The sequence below is a fragment of the Bemisia tabaci genome, chromosome 5 (genome assembly GCF_918797505.1).
Source record: "Bemisia tabaci chromosome 5, PGI_BMITA_v3".
Taxonomy (NCBI): Eukaryota; Metazoa; Arthropoda; class Insecta; order Hemiptera; family Aleyrodidae; genus Bemisia; species Bemisia tabaci.
The window spans coordinates 25400700-25416626 of NC_092797.1; the positions used below are offsets into that span (position 1 = coordinate 25400700).

Consider the following 15927-nt stretch of genomic DNA (forward strand, 5'->3'; position numbering starts at 1 on the left):
AAAATAATAGACAACTTAAAGTCAGTCAACGATACGGCTGAAAGAGGTATCAAACTTATCGAGGAATACAGTGAAAAAAAATTGACAAGAGATGAAAACGAGCGGCAGCACATTATCCAAGTAGTAGCTGAACATAGGAAGCAACATCCTGATGTAAAGAAAAGCACACTTCTAAAACCTTACCTGTAAATCAATATTTACTGTAGGTATCCTGTCATGTCATTGTCATGTATTGTATTATTTTGCCCGGAAAAAGTATATTCATGATTGTTTAGCGAGGTCGAAGTAGTTTTTTTCATTCATGTCATTTTTTAATATCCATTGCGTGATTTCTCATTTGGGCCCGAATAATCGTGTTTTTGCGTAACTTTGAGGGTTTGAAACATGCATTTGCATAATTTTTAGCCCAAATCTGATGATTTCACAAGAAAGAGCACTAAAAAATGTGTACTGGTGCAAATTTCCATTCGTCTCCATGCAACAATACGTGCCCAAAGTGCAGGGCGAAATACCGTAAAAGCCCGAAAAAGTGACCCCCTCAAAGTGAACGATTCCTTCCCTTTGCACACATTTATCCTATCCTATCCTATCCCTATGCACATTTTAATCGCGGGGAGGAGAGACAAGATCAACAAAAGGATAGTTGATTCGTGCTCTTTCAAATTGAGAATGGGCAGTTATGTATTGAATGAACCGTACGTCGAAGTACAGTTCGAGACCCTTTCCGCCCGAACGGTGAGGGCGCGAGCTGAAGATGATCTTCCCCCTCACACTGACGACCCTCTTCCCTCCGGTGATGTTCCCGATTTCGGTGAAAGACACGTTCCGAAACCAGCTTGGGACCGGTGGCTTCTCGGGCTTGACTCGTTCCTTAGCCTTGAAAATGGATGCTGAGGCCCCAATCAACGGCTTGTCGGTCTTGACTCTTTTCTTCGCACCCGAAACGGAGGTCGGCGTCGGGATCAATCTCTTCCTCCCGCAACGGGGGGTTGGTGTGGTTGAGGTGGAAGGGCGTTCTGTTTCCGTCAGTTTTACCACCCTTGGGGGGGTCGCCAAATCGACGATTTCTAGAGGAGTGGTTTCCTTGGTCGATGGCTCGATTATGTCTATCTCCACAACATCCATTGGATCATTTGAGGATGTGGTGTTTTCCGTTGTCTCGACTGCGGAGGTCTGCCTGAGAGACTGAATGTTGACGACTTGTACAGAGGTTGGTTCCTTGATTGATGGCTTGGAAATATCCGCCGACGCAACATCCATTGAATTCTGATTTGACGACATGGTGTTTTTCACATGCTCGACGACTTTTACCGGGGTTGTTCTCTTGGTTGATGACGCGGTAATATCTAACGGCGTAACATCCGTCGGATCATTTGAGTTGCAACTTTCGGAGCAATTCAGTTTGTGATCCGAGTAGTTTCGGTAAAAACCATTTCCGGAACTTATGAGCGCCCGGTCCTGAAGCTTTATCCCTTGCCTCGGAAAGAATGACTCCTAAAAGGACCCACATCTTATGTTTCAGCAGTGTTGCCCCCAGTCAATATAAGCAACACTCCGTCCCCCTCAGCGTGGGACAAGATGGAGGAAGACCTTCTTCGCACCCTCTCACCTCACCCTCTTGTGAGCTTAGAGGACTCTGCCTCCCACATCACCAGTCCCCCCACGACGCCCTTCCCTGATCGCCCTGTCACCCCTCCCCCAGATTTTCAGGATGTAGTCGACGCCCCATCGCCCCATCGACCAGGCCCTCCACCCCACGCGACCACTTATCGGCAATTTCGCTGCATGGTTTGCGGAGGGGTTGGGCACATTACCTTCAGATGCGGCCACTTCGCACCCCTTTCCCTCGAAGAACGTTGGGCGTTGGGACCTAGTGACTCGGGAAGGTCGTTGCGTGAACTGCCTTAGTGCGCAGCACGCAGACGGCGTCTGCGCAAGCAAAAAGCGCTGCGCCCAATAGGGTAGGGCGCATCACACGTACGGGAATTTTGAAACACTTTAGCAGATTTCCGGTTAGGGTGACGATGTTCTGTGAATGAATTTTGAAGAGGAGAATATATGTAAAGAAAGATGTGGAGAATATAGTTGTTTCGTATAACTTATTCAGGGGTCACCATTTCGATATACTTAGGGACAGGACACTTACGTATATTGATAGTATTTCACGAATTACTTCAGTTATTAGACTTTCAGTTATCAGTTAGACGGCGTGGACGTCCTGTGAAAGGTTGGCGACAAGGGGTGGAGGAGGAGATCAGAAGGTGCCAATTGCCTGATGATCTCTGGGAGGATAGGGGGCAATGGCGTTTGGGCGTCGCAGAGCGCGAGGCGGCACTATAAAAGCGGCTTTATGTATGTACTTCAGTTACTACTGTTCTTTTCTTGTAGGAATTGAAAGGACAATACAAGGAACTTTTTGAATTAATACTAGGAATGGTTTTTAATGTATGTTCCAGATGTAAAGTGACTCCATTTGGAGAGCACAAGCAAGCATCAATTACCATTATCGATCAGCCGTCGACGCATGAGAGAACATTCAACACCCACACAGATCAGAATATGAGATGCGTACATTTCGTTAACAAGCCAAATATGAAAAGCTAGAGTTCGGCGCTTCCTCTGGAAATATTCATGCCCACGGCCCACTTTGTGAACCTCACCCAAGCAGTGGAAAAATCTTCAGTCGGGACAGTTTTGTCAGATGGAATTAATTACTATTCGATTTTAAGTGACAAACGCGATGCCAAGAATATTTCCAAAACTATGGTTGAATCCGTCAGTAGTCGGCTTTATATAATAGTTAGTGGATAAAAACTCGAGACAAGGTTTCATAATAACGGTTTTCATAAGGTTCAGACTCATTATACGGGTCATAGGTTATTTAAATGTAGAAATTGAAACGACCCCCCTTCTCAGCTCATGTTTGCTGAAATGTTCAAATCGCTTAAGAGACCGGCTCCCTTCTGCCAGCCGCCGCCGGACTATGAAGGGTTCCGCCGACGCCGTCCCAACCCCATCCCTGCGGGTTACGAGGCGCCGTCTCCCATGCCGGGCCTTCCACGGTTCCCCCGCCGACACCAAGGCCACCTTCTCGAGGCTATCCGCACTTGCTAAGAATGCCTGAGCCTTTGGTGCCCTGTTCTCCGGTCCCACCTCAGTCTCCGCCGCCAGCCAATCCGTGGTGGTCGGAAGACCCGCTCCACGAGTTTGGCTTCGAGCGGTTCTTCCCGCGGACTCCCCCTCCCGCGCCATCACCGCTGCCGTCCGTGTATGAACTCGACCCAGGCACCCCCCCCCCCCCTCCAGAGCACCTTTGGAACCGTCATATAACGATGACGCGGTAATATCTAACGGCGTAACATCCGTCGGATCATTTGAGTTGCAACTTTCGGAGCAATTCAGTTTGTGATGTTGTAGATTTTCTGTTTTTTAGATATATCACAAGCTTGGAGGACAAGGTGGAAACTCAAACTGTGCTGCCACTTTAGTCTCCAGAGACCGTCATTATTGAATAAAGTACCACCGACGGCGATGGAAGCGGGGATGGATAGAGGGCGCCGCGGGGAGCTCTCTATCACATGCTCTGTACAGGCAAAATCTCTTGAACTAAAGAATTGGTCAGCTAAGCGATGTGTCGCTCGTCGAACTCACCGTTGAAATATGTGTAAACATGATGACATTTTCTCCGTCACCGTCCAATCGTTCCTTAAAATTTGCGAGTGACGGCTCCAAGAAGGACTGAAGTATCCTTGCAACCAACTCTTCATTAGATAAATAAGAACCGACTGGTAGATTTATATTTATATTTCTCCGACGAAAAAAAAACTTATTTAAGGAACTACACCGATGAATCGTTGTGTCGTCTAAGCAAGTGCAGGAGAGTCTCGTATCGACTCAGTAGCTCGAGATCGCGCCGCTCCCCGTCGCCCGCCCGGATGATGCAATCCCCGAAACGCGACCCCCTCTACGCACGAGTCCGGCTCAGGGGCTCTGGCGCATACGTTTTCGCCCGACGCGGCTAGCGCTATTCTTCCGGTCTGCGTGTCGCCCTTTCTGTTTCGCCCTCTTGTTTTTACCTATTATCGTCGTGCCTATGTCTTAATCGCCCTTGTAGTTTACCCGGTCGTTATATGCCCTTGTTTTCAGTCGCCTTTGTAATTTACTCGTTTCTCTGTTTGCTTTCGCGCCCCTCATGTTTTTGCTGCGTACCGCCCCACCTTAACGGCCTTGGTCTCGCGGCTGGCAACCTGAGTTCCCTCTTGTAACCTTGCCTAAAGTCAAGGCCTCCTCTCGTTTCAGGATGGACCCACTCCCTCCGATTGAGGCGTGGGACGAGCTCCACGCTGTCGTCGCGCGAGCCTCCTGCCCCCTTTGCGGGCCAGGCCATCCACTAGAGGACTGCATTCGATTCCGAGCCCTTAGCCCGGCAGATAGACTTTCGGTCATCATCGGTTATGGGCGTTGTGCTAATTGTCTCCAACAGCATGAGCTGAACTGGCCTCAAGTCAGATGTGATCAAAGAGCCAGGTGCGACTGCCGCGCCCCGCATCATCCTCTCCTACACGAGAGCCGCAGGGTGGTGGTACACTAAAGTCGGTAAATTACAACGTCAAAGTTTGAAGGATCGTCCAGACAATATTAATGCGAACTTTACACCGATCGCAAAAGAAACGCGTACTATCAGACCCCTTGCCAATGCTTCAGTTAGTGTAACGCGTAAGCAGTTCCCTATGACACCAGCCGAAGCTATAACAATTTACAAGTCTCAGGGTGGTACCTACTCAAAAGTTAGCGTTTATCTTTCCCAAGATCTGAAAAGAAATGACATTTATGTAGCCTTTAGTCGCCGCACCGCTTTATCAGGACTGTACATTATTGGAAATTTTCAACCTCCTCCTCCTCCTCCAGACCCTTTTGATGAGGTTATTGTAGCATTAAGAAATTTACCGAACAAGCCGATCAAATTTTCTTGTCTTTTCAGTAGTGATTTCGAGGATAAAAATATTGTCTTGTACCATAATGTACAAAGTTTCAATGCTCATTTTAAAGATATTGTCAGTGATTCTAATAATTTACAATCAAAAATTCTCATTTTAGCTGAGACTTGGTTAAGGCCATCACTTACTCCGAAAATAGAATATTTTCAAACTCTTGTTCGACAAGATGTTCATCGCAATGACAATCATGCTTTCGGTGCTATTGTATTTATTCAAGAGGGTGAGATGGTTGATGTATTGTACGAATACTCATTTGAGGAAAAAGGAAAAGCGTGCAATTTAGTCGCTCTCAGCTACGCTGATTACGGTATATGCTCTGGGTACATTCCCCCATCCACACAATTTTCCTCCGTCAAAATAAAATTCCTTGAAATGCTACAGGTAACACTAAAAACCAAGAAAAAAGTTATTTTGTTAGGTGACTTCAATCAAGATGTCGGTAAATTTGATAGGAATGAGAATATTTGCTTTGAAAACCTGCTTAATTCCAAAAATTTTGTCACAAAAATTGATCCAAGGGAGTCGTCTACAAATGAGGGAACACAAATTGATATTTGTTTTTCAACAACTGCTTGTGACCTGACTGCGAGCTATTCGGAATGTTATTTCAGCTACCACAAACCCATAATTTGTGTCCTGGATCATATACAATGTTCAATCGAGAAACCTGCATTCAATCCACCTCATGAAATCTTGGAGAAAATACCTGTCAGATCATCCAAACTTCAACATGTATTTATGGACAGTATTCACTTGTTCCACAAATTGAAAAAGGGTTCGTCGCTCGAAGATAATTTTGATGACATTGCTAACTTGACAACTTTCGTACGGCGTTCACCGCTATGTGAGAAAGAGTTGAGAAATAAAAGTAACTTTTTAAATAATAACTTTGTAAAAATAAAAACAACGGGCGATGGCAGTTGTCTTTACAATGTAGCGAGCCTTTTATTGTCAGGCACAGAGTGCCTAACTCATGCTCTAAGAGGTCTTGTTTCCGCGCATATACAGCATAATAGTGAATACTGTTCTAAATTACAGCAAGAATGGGGGGACACAACCACTCCTGCCTCTGTTTTAGATTTAAAAGTAATAGATACGCCGAGATTTTTGAGGTGGACATTTTATCGCATGTCCTTGGGAGACATTTTGATATTTACATGGCAGGAACTAATAAAGGATACCACGTAACTTCAGCCACTAAAACTCAATCGAAGCGTCAAAATGCTACATTTCTTATTAGAGGGTCAACATTATTCAGCCCTTAAAAAAATTGGGAAACAGTCTTACACCAAAGAGTCCTTCAATTTTCCGTCGCATTTGCCTCAGTTCAATATAATACAGAGGAATCATTGAACTTTTATGACACCATTCTGAACTTTTTACAGATTGTGCGGAGGTACCTTTCACAGCAAAAAATGCATTGCTCATTTAACAATTGTTGTGTTAATAAAAATGAGTCTGACATGTTTAAATCGTACATTTTATAATAGTGAAAAGCTCATTTAAACAGGAGGTAGATAATTTGGCATTTTTCTATTGTACAATGTACATTCAAACATGCTGGACACTTTTTTAATCACAAAATTGTTAGGTATATCAGCAATTAAATTTTTTTCCGCGTACTTTGATTACTGTTAACCCAGTGGTTAGTAAGTATTTTTACAATTAAATATAGTGAGAAACGATTAGCCCCCGTATGATCCGGATGAACCTAGTTGTGTTTGGACATATGATGACCGGGCTGTTTGAATGAGTAATTCAACAATTAAAATTAGACATAGCAACAACGCAGTAACATAAGGAATGCATTGCTATGCACTTTCATGTTTGCACTTTTCCATCCGTTTTGCAATGCACCCGTTAGTATAGCTTGTAATGAGTCTCTCACTCCGCACGATGTTTTCAAAATAAAATTCTGTCTAACCGATTCGATGTGTTCTCTTTAGAAATCGTAACAACAGGTTATGCGGCCCAGATATCGTTATTTTCGCGATTACGCCAAAAAATAGAGAACCTTTTTTCCGTCGTCCAGTGCGAGCAACACCAGTGTGAAAAACGAGTGCGGTAATCATGGGCTTCTTCGACTCCGACGAGAAAAATACGGTCAACATTAAAAACGATTTGGATATACATGACATTACACATTATATGTTACTCCTTGCGCTTAAACTTATTTAATTTCTACATTTATTTTCCGAAAATTTGGATTTCGACTTTAATTGATACCCTTAATTCGCTCAGCGTTTGTGCTTCTTACGCTGAAACTGCCAATCTCCAACTTACAGCTATAATGAGCCCTCCCCTTCGAACAGAAGTCTCGTATTTTGTACAGTGCGTGTTCAACAATGCAGGCTTCAATAGTAGGACAATTGATGGTTACAACACCTTCCAAGCTATGGGAGAAATCGAGGTCATCACGCCAAAAAAAGCTATAGTTCCCGGGGTACATTTTACGAGATTGAAAACTAGACCTACTGCCAAAGAGGTGGGTAAATATGGCACCACGGCGTTTAGATTTTCCAGATTATTCAGATTTTTCATCAGTGAATATTAATACAAGAGCTACCGGGAATATTTGCAAGTGCACTTTGCGTGCTATAGCGCGCAGTGGAATTTCATTTCCCCTAAAAAGCAAACGCCGACGCAATGCAAAAAAGCGTAAAATTGTTTTCAAAAGGTGCTCTCATTGTTTGGCCAAGTTAGCCAGGGACTAAGCACGTGTGTACGATACACTCCCAATATCAAAATATTAAAGCTGCAGTGCAAGAACTTCCTGCGACATCGCGACAGCATTTGGCGTGCGAAGTTCGGAAGGCCGCGTTTCGTGGCTGCGTGAGGCTTCAAATTAATTACATAAGTGAAACAGTCCAATTGTGGCGCCCATTGGACGCCCAAAATCGAAAACCGCGGGCTTTCATCATTTTCGTCAATGATTGGGCATTCAAGGTGATCAGCGGGCAAATTTTCTAAAATTTCGGGGTGGGAGGCCGACCATTTTTCTGACGACGTTAAATTGTTGCAGCGTGAGCCTAAAGCTCTCTGCACATTAAGAATACGAAAGCTAACGCCTTTCCTAGACAAAGATGGGCTTTTGAGAGTGGGCGGAAGACTTCACAACGCTGATGCTTTGATTTTTACCGATTTACTTTGATCAAGACATGTCTCGCCTCCGTCGTTGGGAACTTGTAAATGGAATTTTTCAAGCAATCTGGCGGCGATGGAGCGTCGAATACATGCACACTCTCCAGCCTCGCGGCAAATGGGTCAATGAGACCCCGAACTTAGAAGTAGGAACTTTGGTCCTCATTAAAGATGACAATTTACCTCCTCTAGAATGGAAGCTTGGATGCGTGTTAGATGTTTACCCTGGTAAGGACAAGCGCCGTTCCGAGCCTGGCACAGTTGACGTGGAATGACCCATTATCATGGGCCAGCAAATATGAAAATAGATAATGTTAATGACTATGAATTGGCGGGTCAATTAATTGCCATGTCACTGCTTCAGGAAGGACCAGGGCCCAACTTCTTTTCATCGGACCTCTATAATGGAGTAATATCAGGTGACATCGAAAACGTGCTTCCTGAATCAATCAGGAACCCAATGGCTTCGAAAGATCTTGCAACTCTAATGAGTGCTTCAACGATTGAAGAATTGAGGGAAGCAGTGCTGCTGGAAACGGCAATTCAGGCAGGAGTAACCTCATATCCTACGGGTCTTCCTCAAAAGGAGGCTATTGTTCAGCGTAAGTCTTTAAAATTACTTCACCAAAATTTAGTCCTTATCCCTCAATATTTTTCTGCTTGGGAGGCAGCAAAAAATTTTCCGCCATTCAAGTGTAAAAGATAGTAGGAACTTTGGTAGGAACTTTGGTCCTCATTAAAGATGACAATTTACCTCCCCTAGAATGGAAGCTTGGCCGCGTGTTAGATGTTTACCCTGGTAAGGACAAGCGCGTTCGTGTAGCTTCGGTAAAAACCATTTCCGGAACTTACGAGCGCCCGGTCCTAAAACTTTATCCCTTGCCTCGGCAAGAATGACCCCTAAAAGGACCCTCATCTTATGTTTCAGTGTTACCCACAGCCACCATGAGCGGCACTCCATCCCCCTCTGCTTGGGACCGAGAAGAAGAGGAGCTCCTTAGGACTCCCTCCCCTCACCCCCTCTTAGAGGTCGCCTCTTGCGGCACCAGTCCTCCCACGACGCCCTTCCCTGATCGCCCTGTCACCCCTCCTCCAGATTTTCGGGATGCAGTCCATCCCCCTTTGCCCCCTCGACCAGGCCCTCCACCCCCCGCGACCACTTATCGGCAATTTCGCTGCATGGTCTGCGGAGAGGTCGGGCACATCACCTTCCGATGTGGCCACTTCGCGCCCCTCACCCCCCAGGAACGTTGGTCCTTAGTCAGGCGGGAAGACAGATGCGCTAACTGCCTCAGCGCGCAACACGTCGACGGCGTTTGCGCAAGCAAAAAACGATGCGCTCAATGTGGCAGAGCGCATCACACAATGTTGCACTTCCCTGATGGGCACTTTGCTCCCTCCTCGAGCGGCCCCCATCCCCCCTCTCAGCACATGTTCGCGGAAACGTTTAGAGGCTTGAAACGTCCGGCCCCCTTTTGCCAGTGGATACATCATTTTCCTGAATAACGGACCTATCAGTTGGGCTTCACGCAAACAAGGGGTTGTTGCTTTGAGTACCACTGAAGCTGAGTATTATTCAGCAGCCGAATGCATCAAAGAATTGATTTATTTAAAAAACGTTTTAGATGAAATTACTGGAGAGAACACGCTAGTTGTTCTGCATGAAGACAATCAGGGCGCTCTTAAATTAATGGAGAGTGGAGTTTTCAATAAAAGAACCAAGCATATTGATGTAAGGTATAAATTTATCATTGAGAAGATTGAAGAAAATCTCATTTCTCTAAAATATTGTCCTACTGCAGAACAATTGGCCGATTTGCTAACTAAACCTTTAGGGAAGGTGAAATTTGAATATTTCAGAAATAAGATTCTTTCATAATGAGGATGGCATGTCGATCGTATGTGTGTTTATGTTCATGAAATATTTTTTGTTTGTTTTTTCATGCAGGAATGTGAAAGTGTTTTTGAAATTAAGCACCTGCGGTATTTTCTGGTGAAGGAATCATTACCTAATCAATGGAAATTTGTTTACTGCAAAGTAATCTGGTGAAAGTATATGGCCTCAGAGGCGATTTATTGACACTTGGACATCTGCGTTCAAGAGTGTATACATAGTTGTTAAGTATATTTTCAAAATAAAAGTAAGAGAACATGGGAAAGCGAGAGAAAAATGAAACGAGCACCGTGAAGGTAATTTTGTTGTTTATGTTTTTTTTGTGAGCTGCGGTTTGCAGCCGGGCTAAGTTTTTCAAGATACTCCGTTCTTTAATTTTTGCGGACTACCGCTTTTTCAGAGAAGGTGTTGGGAAACGATCTTTCGTTTCATGTAAACAAGGAAAAATGCTATGTCCTACTTAGAGTGTGCTTGCTTCACGTTTCTCGACTCTCGCCTCAGTCGTTCAAACCATGTCACCTAGAACCAGTCGTTGGTTTCTTTTCAGCTCCCAACATTGCCGCGTACCGCCCCACCTTAACGGCCTTGGTCTCGCGGCCGGCAACCTTAGTTCACTCTTGTACCTTTGCCTAAAATCAAGGCCTACTCTCGTTTCAGGATGGACCCTCTCCCTCCGATTGGGGCGTGGGACGAGCTCCACGCAGCCGTCGAGCGGCCCTCCTGCCCCCTTTGCGGGCCAGGCCATTACCTCGAAACTTGCGAGCGGTTCCGAGGCCTTAGCCCAGCAAATAGGCTTTCCTTCATTATCGGCAATGGGCGGTGTGTGAATTGCCTTCGACCTCACGAACTTGACTGGCCTCACATCCGATGTGACCAGAGAGCCCGGTGCGAGTACGGCGCACCTCATCATCATCTCCTGCATGAGAGCCGAAGGGTGGTGGTGCCTCCCCCTCAATCTCCGGGCGTGTGTGCCTCTTTCAGGGGTCGGCGGTCCGTTCCAGCCAGGCCATACCTGGCTTTCTTGCATCCACGCTGTCCAGCGCCTAAGCGTTAAGCCTCATGTTTCACTCAAAAACACTCAATGACGTATGATGATCTATGTATTATGTGTTCCTACACCCCCGGCCTATTTCAGGTTTACCTAAGTTCAAATTCTTAGGCCTCAAATATACAGTCCACTCAATTTATTTGTATCGGAATTCAGGCCCCCCAAAGATCGATTTTACCTTTCGATTTTATAGCGGCCCAAACAGTATCAAATGACGTTTCACCAAGGATGAAAGTTTCTTTGCAGACTTATCTCTTCTGGATTCACGAAATTTTAAAATAATTTTTATTTTCCATCGAACTGAACATGAATCGCAAGAACTAAGGAAGTGGATCCTCTTTCACGTTCTAATTGTCTGCTAGCTTTCTTTCTCTGAGCCTTTATTACGTTCATGTGTAACAGTATACATACAATTTATGAACTGTTAAGTTGAACTCAGTTTTCACGTATTATGCTGATACTTTAATGAGTACAGCGCTTTTCGGAACAGACGCTGATACGACTTTCAAATGGGTCGATACCAGTATCCTTCACAGCAGGAGGGTGAAGCCGAAGAAAGAGGTAGAGGAGATGGACCCCAGCGATGTTGACTTGTTCTGTCCTAATATAACCATACCCACTATCCGAACAGACCATGCGAAATGAACGACCTCTGTTTGTACGATTATGCGAAAGATTGGGACATCGTTAAGGATCGACCGATCAGGGTACCACTTCCTACCATCTATCCTTATGCGCAGAAATATGTGCGCAAAAAGGAGCGGCCCTACATCATCCAGCACTACAGATGCGACCCGAAGCAAAAGCCAGAACAGTATTTTTACGGTTTACTGTTCCTTTTCAAGCTGTGACCTAAGAATCGGTGCGTTGAAAAGTCAGTGCGACACCCGTACCCGTTTTTTTTTTTTTTTTTTTTTTTTTTTTTTTTTTTTTTTTTTTTTTTTTTTTTTTTTTTGCCGCCTTTGTAAGAACCCATTTACCCTCGCGCCCGTGTTATCACGCCGCATTTTGGTTACCGTTTCCTCCTGTGCCCTCCGCTAACTCAGGTTCACTAAGCCCCTCGCTCAGCTACGCTGCTTACCACCCTTCCCCCCGCCTTGGTATCGCGGCTAGCAGCCTAGATCTGTCTTGTAACCCCACCTGAAGCAAAGTACCTTACTTTCATTTCAGAATGGAGCCACTGCCGCCTATTGAAGTCTGGGACTCTCCGCCCGTTCTGGAGGAGCCTCCCTCCTTCACCCCAAGGCCCACCCCCACCTGCCCCTCATTGTGGCCCGCTCCACTTCCTAGGAGACTGCCCCCAGTTTAATGGCCTCAGCCCCGCCAACCGACTCTCGGTGGTCCATGGCAACGGGCTGTGCGTGAACTGCCTCTGTCGTCACGAGCTCGATTGGCCTCGAGTCCGCTGTGATTTGAGGGCACAATGCACTTGTCGCGCCCCACATCACCCGCTGTTGCACGGCAGCCGACAGATAGTGGTGCCGCCCACTCATCCACCAGGGGTTCGCGCTTCTCTCAGGGGTCGTCGCCCCATCCCCGCTACACCATATCTGCAGTTCCTCCACTCTGGAGTAGCCAGCGCTCCTCGCGCTCCAGCCCCGAGACGCTGAACGGCAGCCGCCTCGGCCTACCCCCTTCGTTCGTCTTTGTAGTCTGCCCCTTGCCAGTGACCACTTTGTCGCCCTTGTAGTGTTCACCCTTTCCCTACACTAATACTCAGTGGTAAGCTGATTCATGTTTCACTCAGACATACTTTTTATGACTTTATGATGATCTATGTACTATGTGTTCCCACACCCCCGCCCCCTTTCAGGTTTATCTCAGTTCAATTTCTTAGGCCCCAAATATACAGCCCACTCAACTTATTTGTATCGGAATTCAAGCCCCCAAGATCGATATACCTTTCGATTTTATAGCGGCCAAAACATATGCTGTCAATTCTATTGAGAAGATGATGGGCGGACACTCGTACTCTCGAGCTTTACGTGCACATCTTCTTGCCCATGTTGTGCTTGCGAACATTATTTTTGAATCAATGGAAATCCCCTTAAATGTTTCCTACGCCATGCGAGTAATTTTGTTAAATTTAGACAGATCGGTCGTACGGAATGTTGGTGAAGATAAATACTTCAAAAAGCTCGAAAAAAAAATTTGAGCAGCATCTTGAAAACTTGGAAGAGCAAGGGCCTACATCCAAACTGTGGGTACAATACTTCCGCATGGTTTCGCTAGTTAAAAAATTTATTGAATCAGAGCGCACGGGAAATTGGGGTTTAACGGACGTAAAACACATGACAAATATAGAGATAGTGTGTGTTTGTAATTTGTTCAGGGTATGAAGAAGCTGAGACATAAATGAATGAGTACATATGTCAAGTTCAATCAGAAACGGAAAGTAATGACAGCGATATAGACCGAGGCCGAAGCCACCTAAGTATTAAAAGAAAACGTGGAAGCGGTAAGTTTCGTCTGATTATTATAAACTCTTTAGGGCTGAAAATTAACACTATTTTAAAATTTAAAGAGAAACCCTGATTGTTTTCTTTTATTACATGTGCAAAGGGTGCCTCATATTTCTTATACAGGCTGTGTCAAATTATTGAAGTAAAAAGTCATAAAGGGTCATTAATATTCGATAAACTAGAGTTTTCAAAAATTTTCATTGTGTTTGGTGTGAAAATTACAATACAGGAAAACCCTGGGAAAACTTAAAGTTTATTGTTTTAAAGGCATGTGTTTTTAGAGACTGCTTCATGGGTGAATGTTAACTGTTACCTACTTAACATCAGAAAATCTGACTTTTGTCGGACAACTCTACATCTTTTCTGCAGTTTTACATGAGTTTCTTCCTAAGTTGTGCTGCAGTCAAAGTGTAAGTTTTCTTCAAACATTGCTCATTGGGTAGGCACTCAATTACAAAACAATTTTTAACTTTGCGATGAATTGATAATTCGGGTACAATTCAGCAGTATTTCTTTCAAATGCTACTGAGTGTGATCGGTTGTTTTAAATTGCTCCTAACATCGAAATGCTCCAAAATAAGACTAGGTTATGTTCAAGAAACAATTATTGAAATAATAATGAACTTAGATGAGCAGACTTTGTCTTTACATCTATTAATTGCAACATACATTTTATTTTGGTGGGTGAGCGTTTATTACATTAATTCGAGTCTATTTGCTTTAAATAACTGAGGCTCACATAATGGCTGCAAATATCACAATTGATTGATGTAAGAATTCATCTTGTTACCATCTAGCATTACAGAAGCAGTGTTATTTCATGACTAATCTTCTTGAAACAAAATTCCAGAAATTTCCACACCTTAGCTTCAAGAGCACTTTGGCAATGACAAAGATACGGATGAAAAGGAATCTGAAAGGAACACCGAATCTGAAGAAGACAAACTCATTGACGTTAATGATGTTAATGATGATCATGACGATCGACAGTTGATGATGGACAGCTCATGTGACTCTTCTGGTAAGACATCTATTTTGCCTCTTGAATTTTAAGTATGATTTTTAAATAGGAATGTAAAAAAGAAAAAATAATTTACTGCAGTCACCTCTTTTATCAGCATTTTTTGGTTCAGTTGAATGTTGTAGGTTGACTAAGTTATCGAGGGAGCATAAATAAGTCGCTTTAAGCAAACCTGCAGTTTAGGTAAAATGCTTATTTCTGACCAAACTATGCGTTTTACAGAGGAAACTGTGGATAATTTTTTATCTCATTCACACTGTTACAAAATAGTAGTTGTTTTGGCATTTCAATTCTTCTTCTTACGCGGACTCACACAACTTCACGGGGACGAACACACACCCATCCTACATCCTTCATTTTATGAGCCTCTTCGTCCTTTTTTATTGAATTAAATGAATTTAATATCGGTTCTATGGTTCCCAATTCATGGACCCCTTTCACTCACGCTGTTAAACTTGAACCTTTACTTTTATCATTATCACGTGCACTCATCGTTACTTCAATTAGACATTATAGCTACGGAACCTTAGGCGCGTCTGGACGCGGCGTCCTGGACGCCGGCGTCAAACGCTGCTACCGAGTCGAGGGCGAGAAGACGCTCACATTTTGGAGCACGGCACCTTAGGAGCGGAATCCGTGGATTTTTTCAGCTCTGTCCGCCGTCAATTTCTCGAATTTTCGTTGATCGGACAGTATGCTCTGGGCCGCGAAAATGGTTGTACGCGCTTTTTTTTAGGAGGGTGTGGATTCGATCGACAAAATTCGACCGAAAAATAAAAACGTGAATCGATCGACACCAATCGATGGACAAATTACTAAAAAACGGGTGTCGATTCGATCGACAAAAAATGTGGATCGATAGACGAGAAATGATTGACAATTAAAAAGAAAACCGGTATCTAGTCAATCGACATGAATCGATCGAAAAACCAAAACGTGAACCAATCGATGTAATTCGATCGATTCACAAGTTGGTCGATCGATTCATGGGTTTGTCGATCAACTCACAGGTTTGTCGATCGACTCATAGGTTTGTCGATCGATTCGCAGGTTTGTCGATCGACTCATAGGTTTGTCGATCGATTCACAGGTTTGTCGATAGACTCACAGGTTTTGTCGATTGATTCACGGGTGGGTCGGTCGATCCACGGCTCTTGTCGATCGATTCACGGAATTTTCGATCGATTCGCGGCTTTTGTCGATCAATTCACGGCCTTTGTGATCGATTCGTGGGTTTGTCGAACTAAACACATTCAAAAATCGGTAGGAAAGGCAGCGGACTGAGCGTCTTTTCTCGGCGTCTTCGCTCCGATCTGTTCGCGACAGATCGGAGCGTCCTCGATCGGCGTTTTCCGCAGCGTCTC

At 44.5% G+C, this 15927-nt stretch overlaps 1 protein-coding gene across 2 annotated transcripts; it reads left to right on the forward strand.

Annotated features, from left to right (window-relative positions):
- The first annotated feature begins 1753 nt into the window (after positions 1-1753).
- On the forward strand, positions 1754-12005 carry LOC140224610 (uncharacterized). 2 transcript variants are annotated; one of them, XM_072300471.1, is made up of 2 exons: positions 1754-8740; positions 10690-12005. In XM_072300471.1, the coding sequence occupies exons 1-2, from the start codon at positions 8410-8412 to the stop codon at positions 10857-10859; spliced, it is 501 nt and encodes a 166-aa protein (XP_072156572.1). In that variant the 5' UTR covers positions 1754-8409; the 3' UTR covers positions 10860-12005. Both variants share the same exon structure in this region; 1 of them encodes a protein (XP_072156572.1).
- The last annotated feature ends 3922 nt before the right edge of the window (positions 12006-15927 follow it).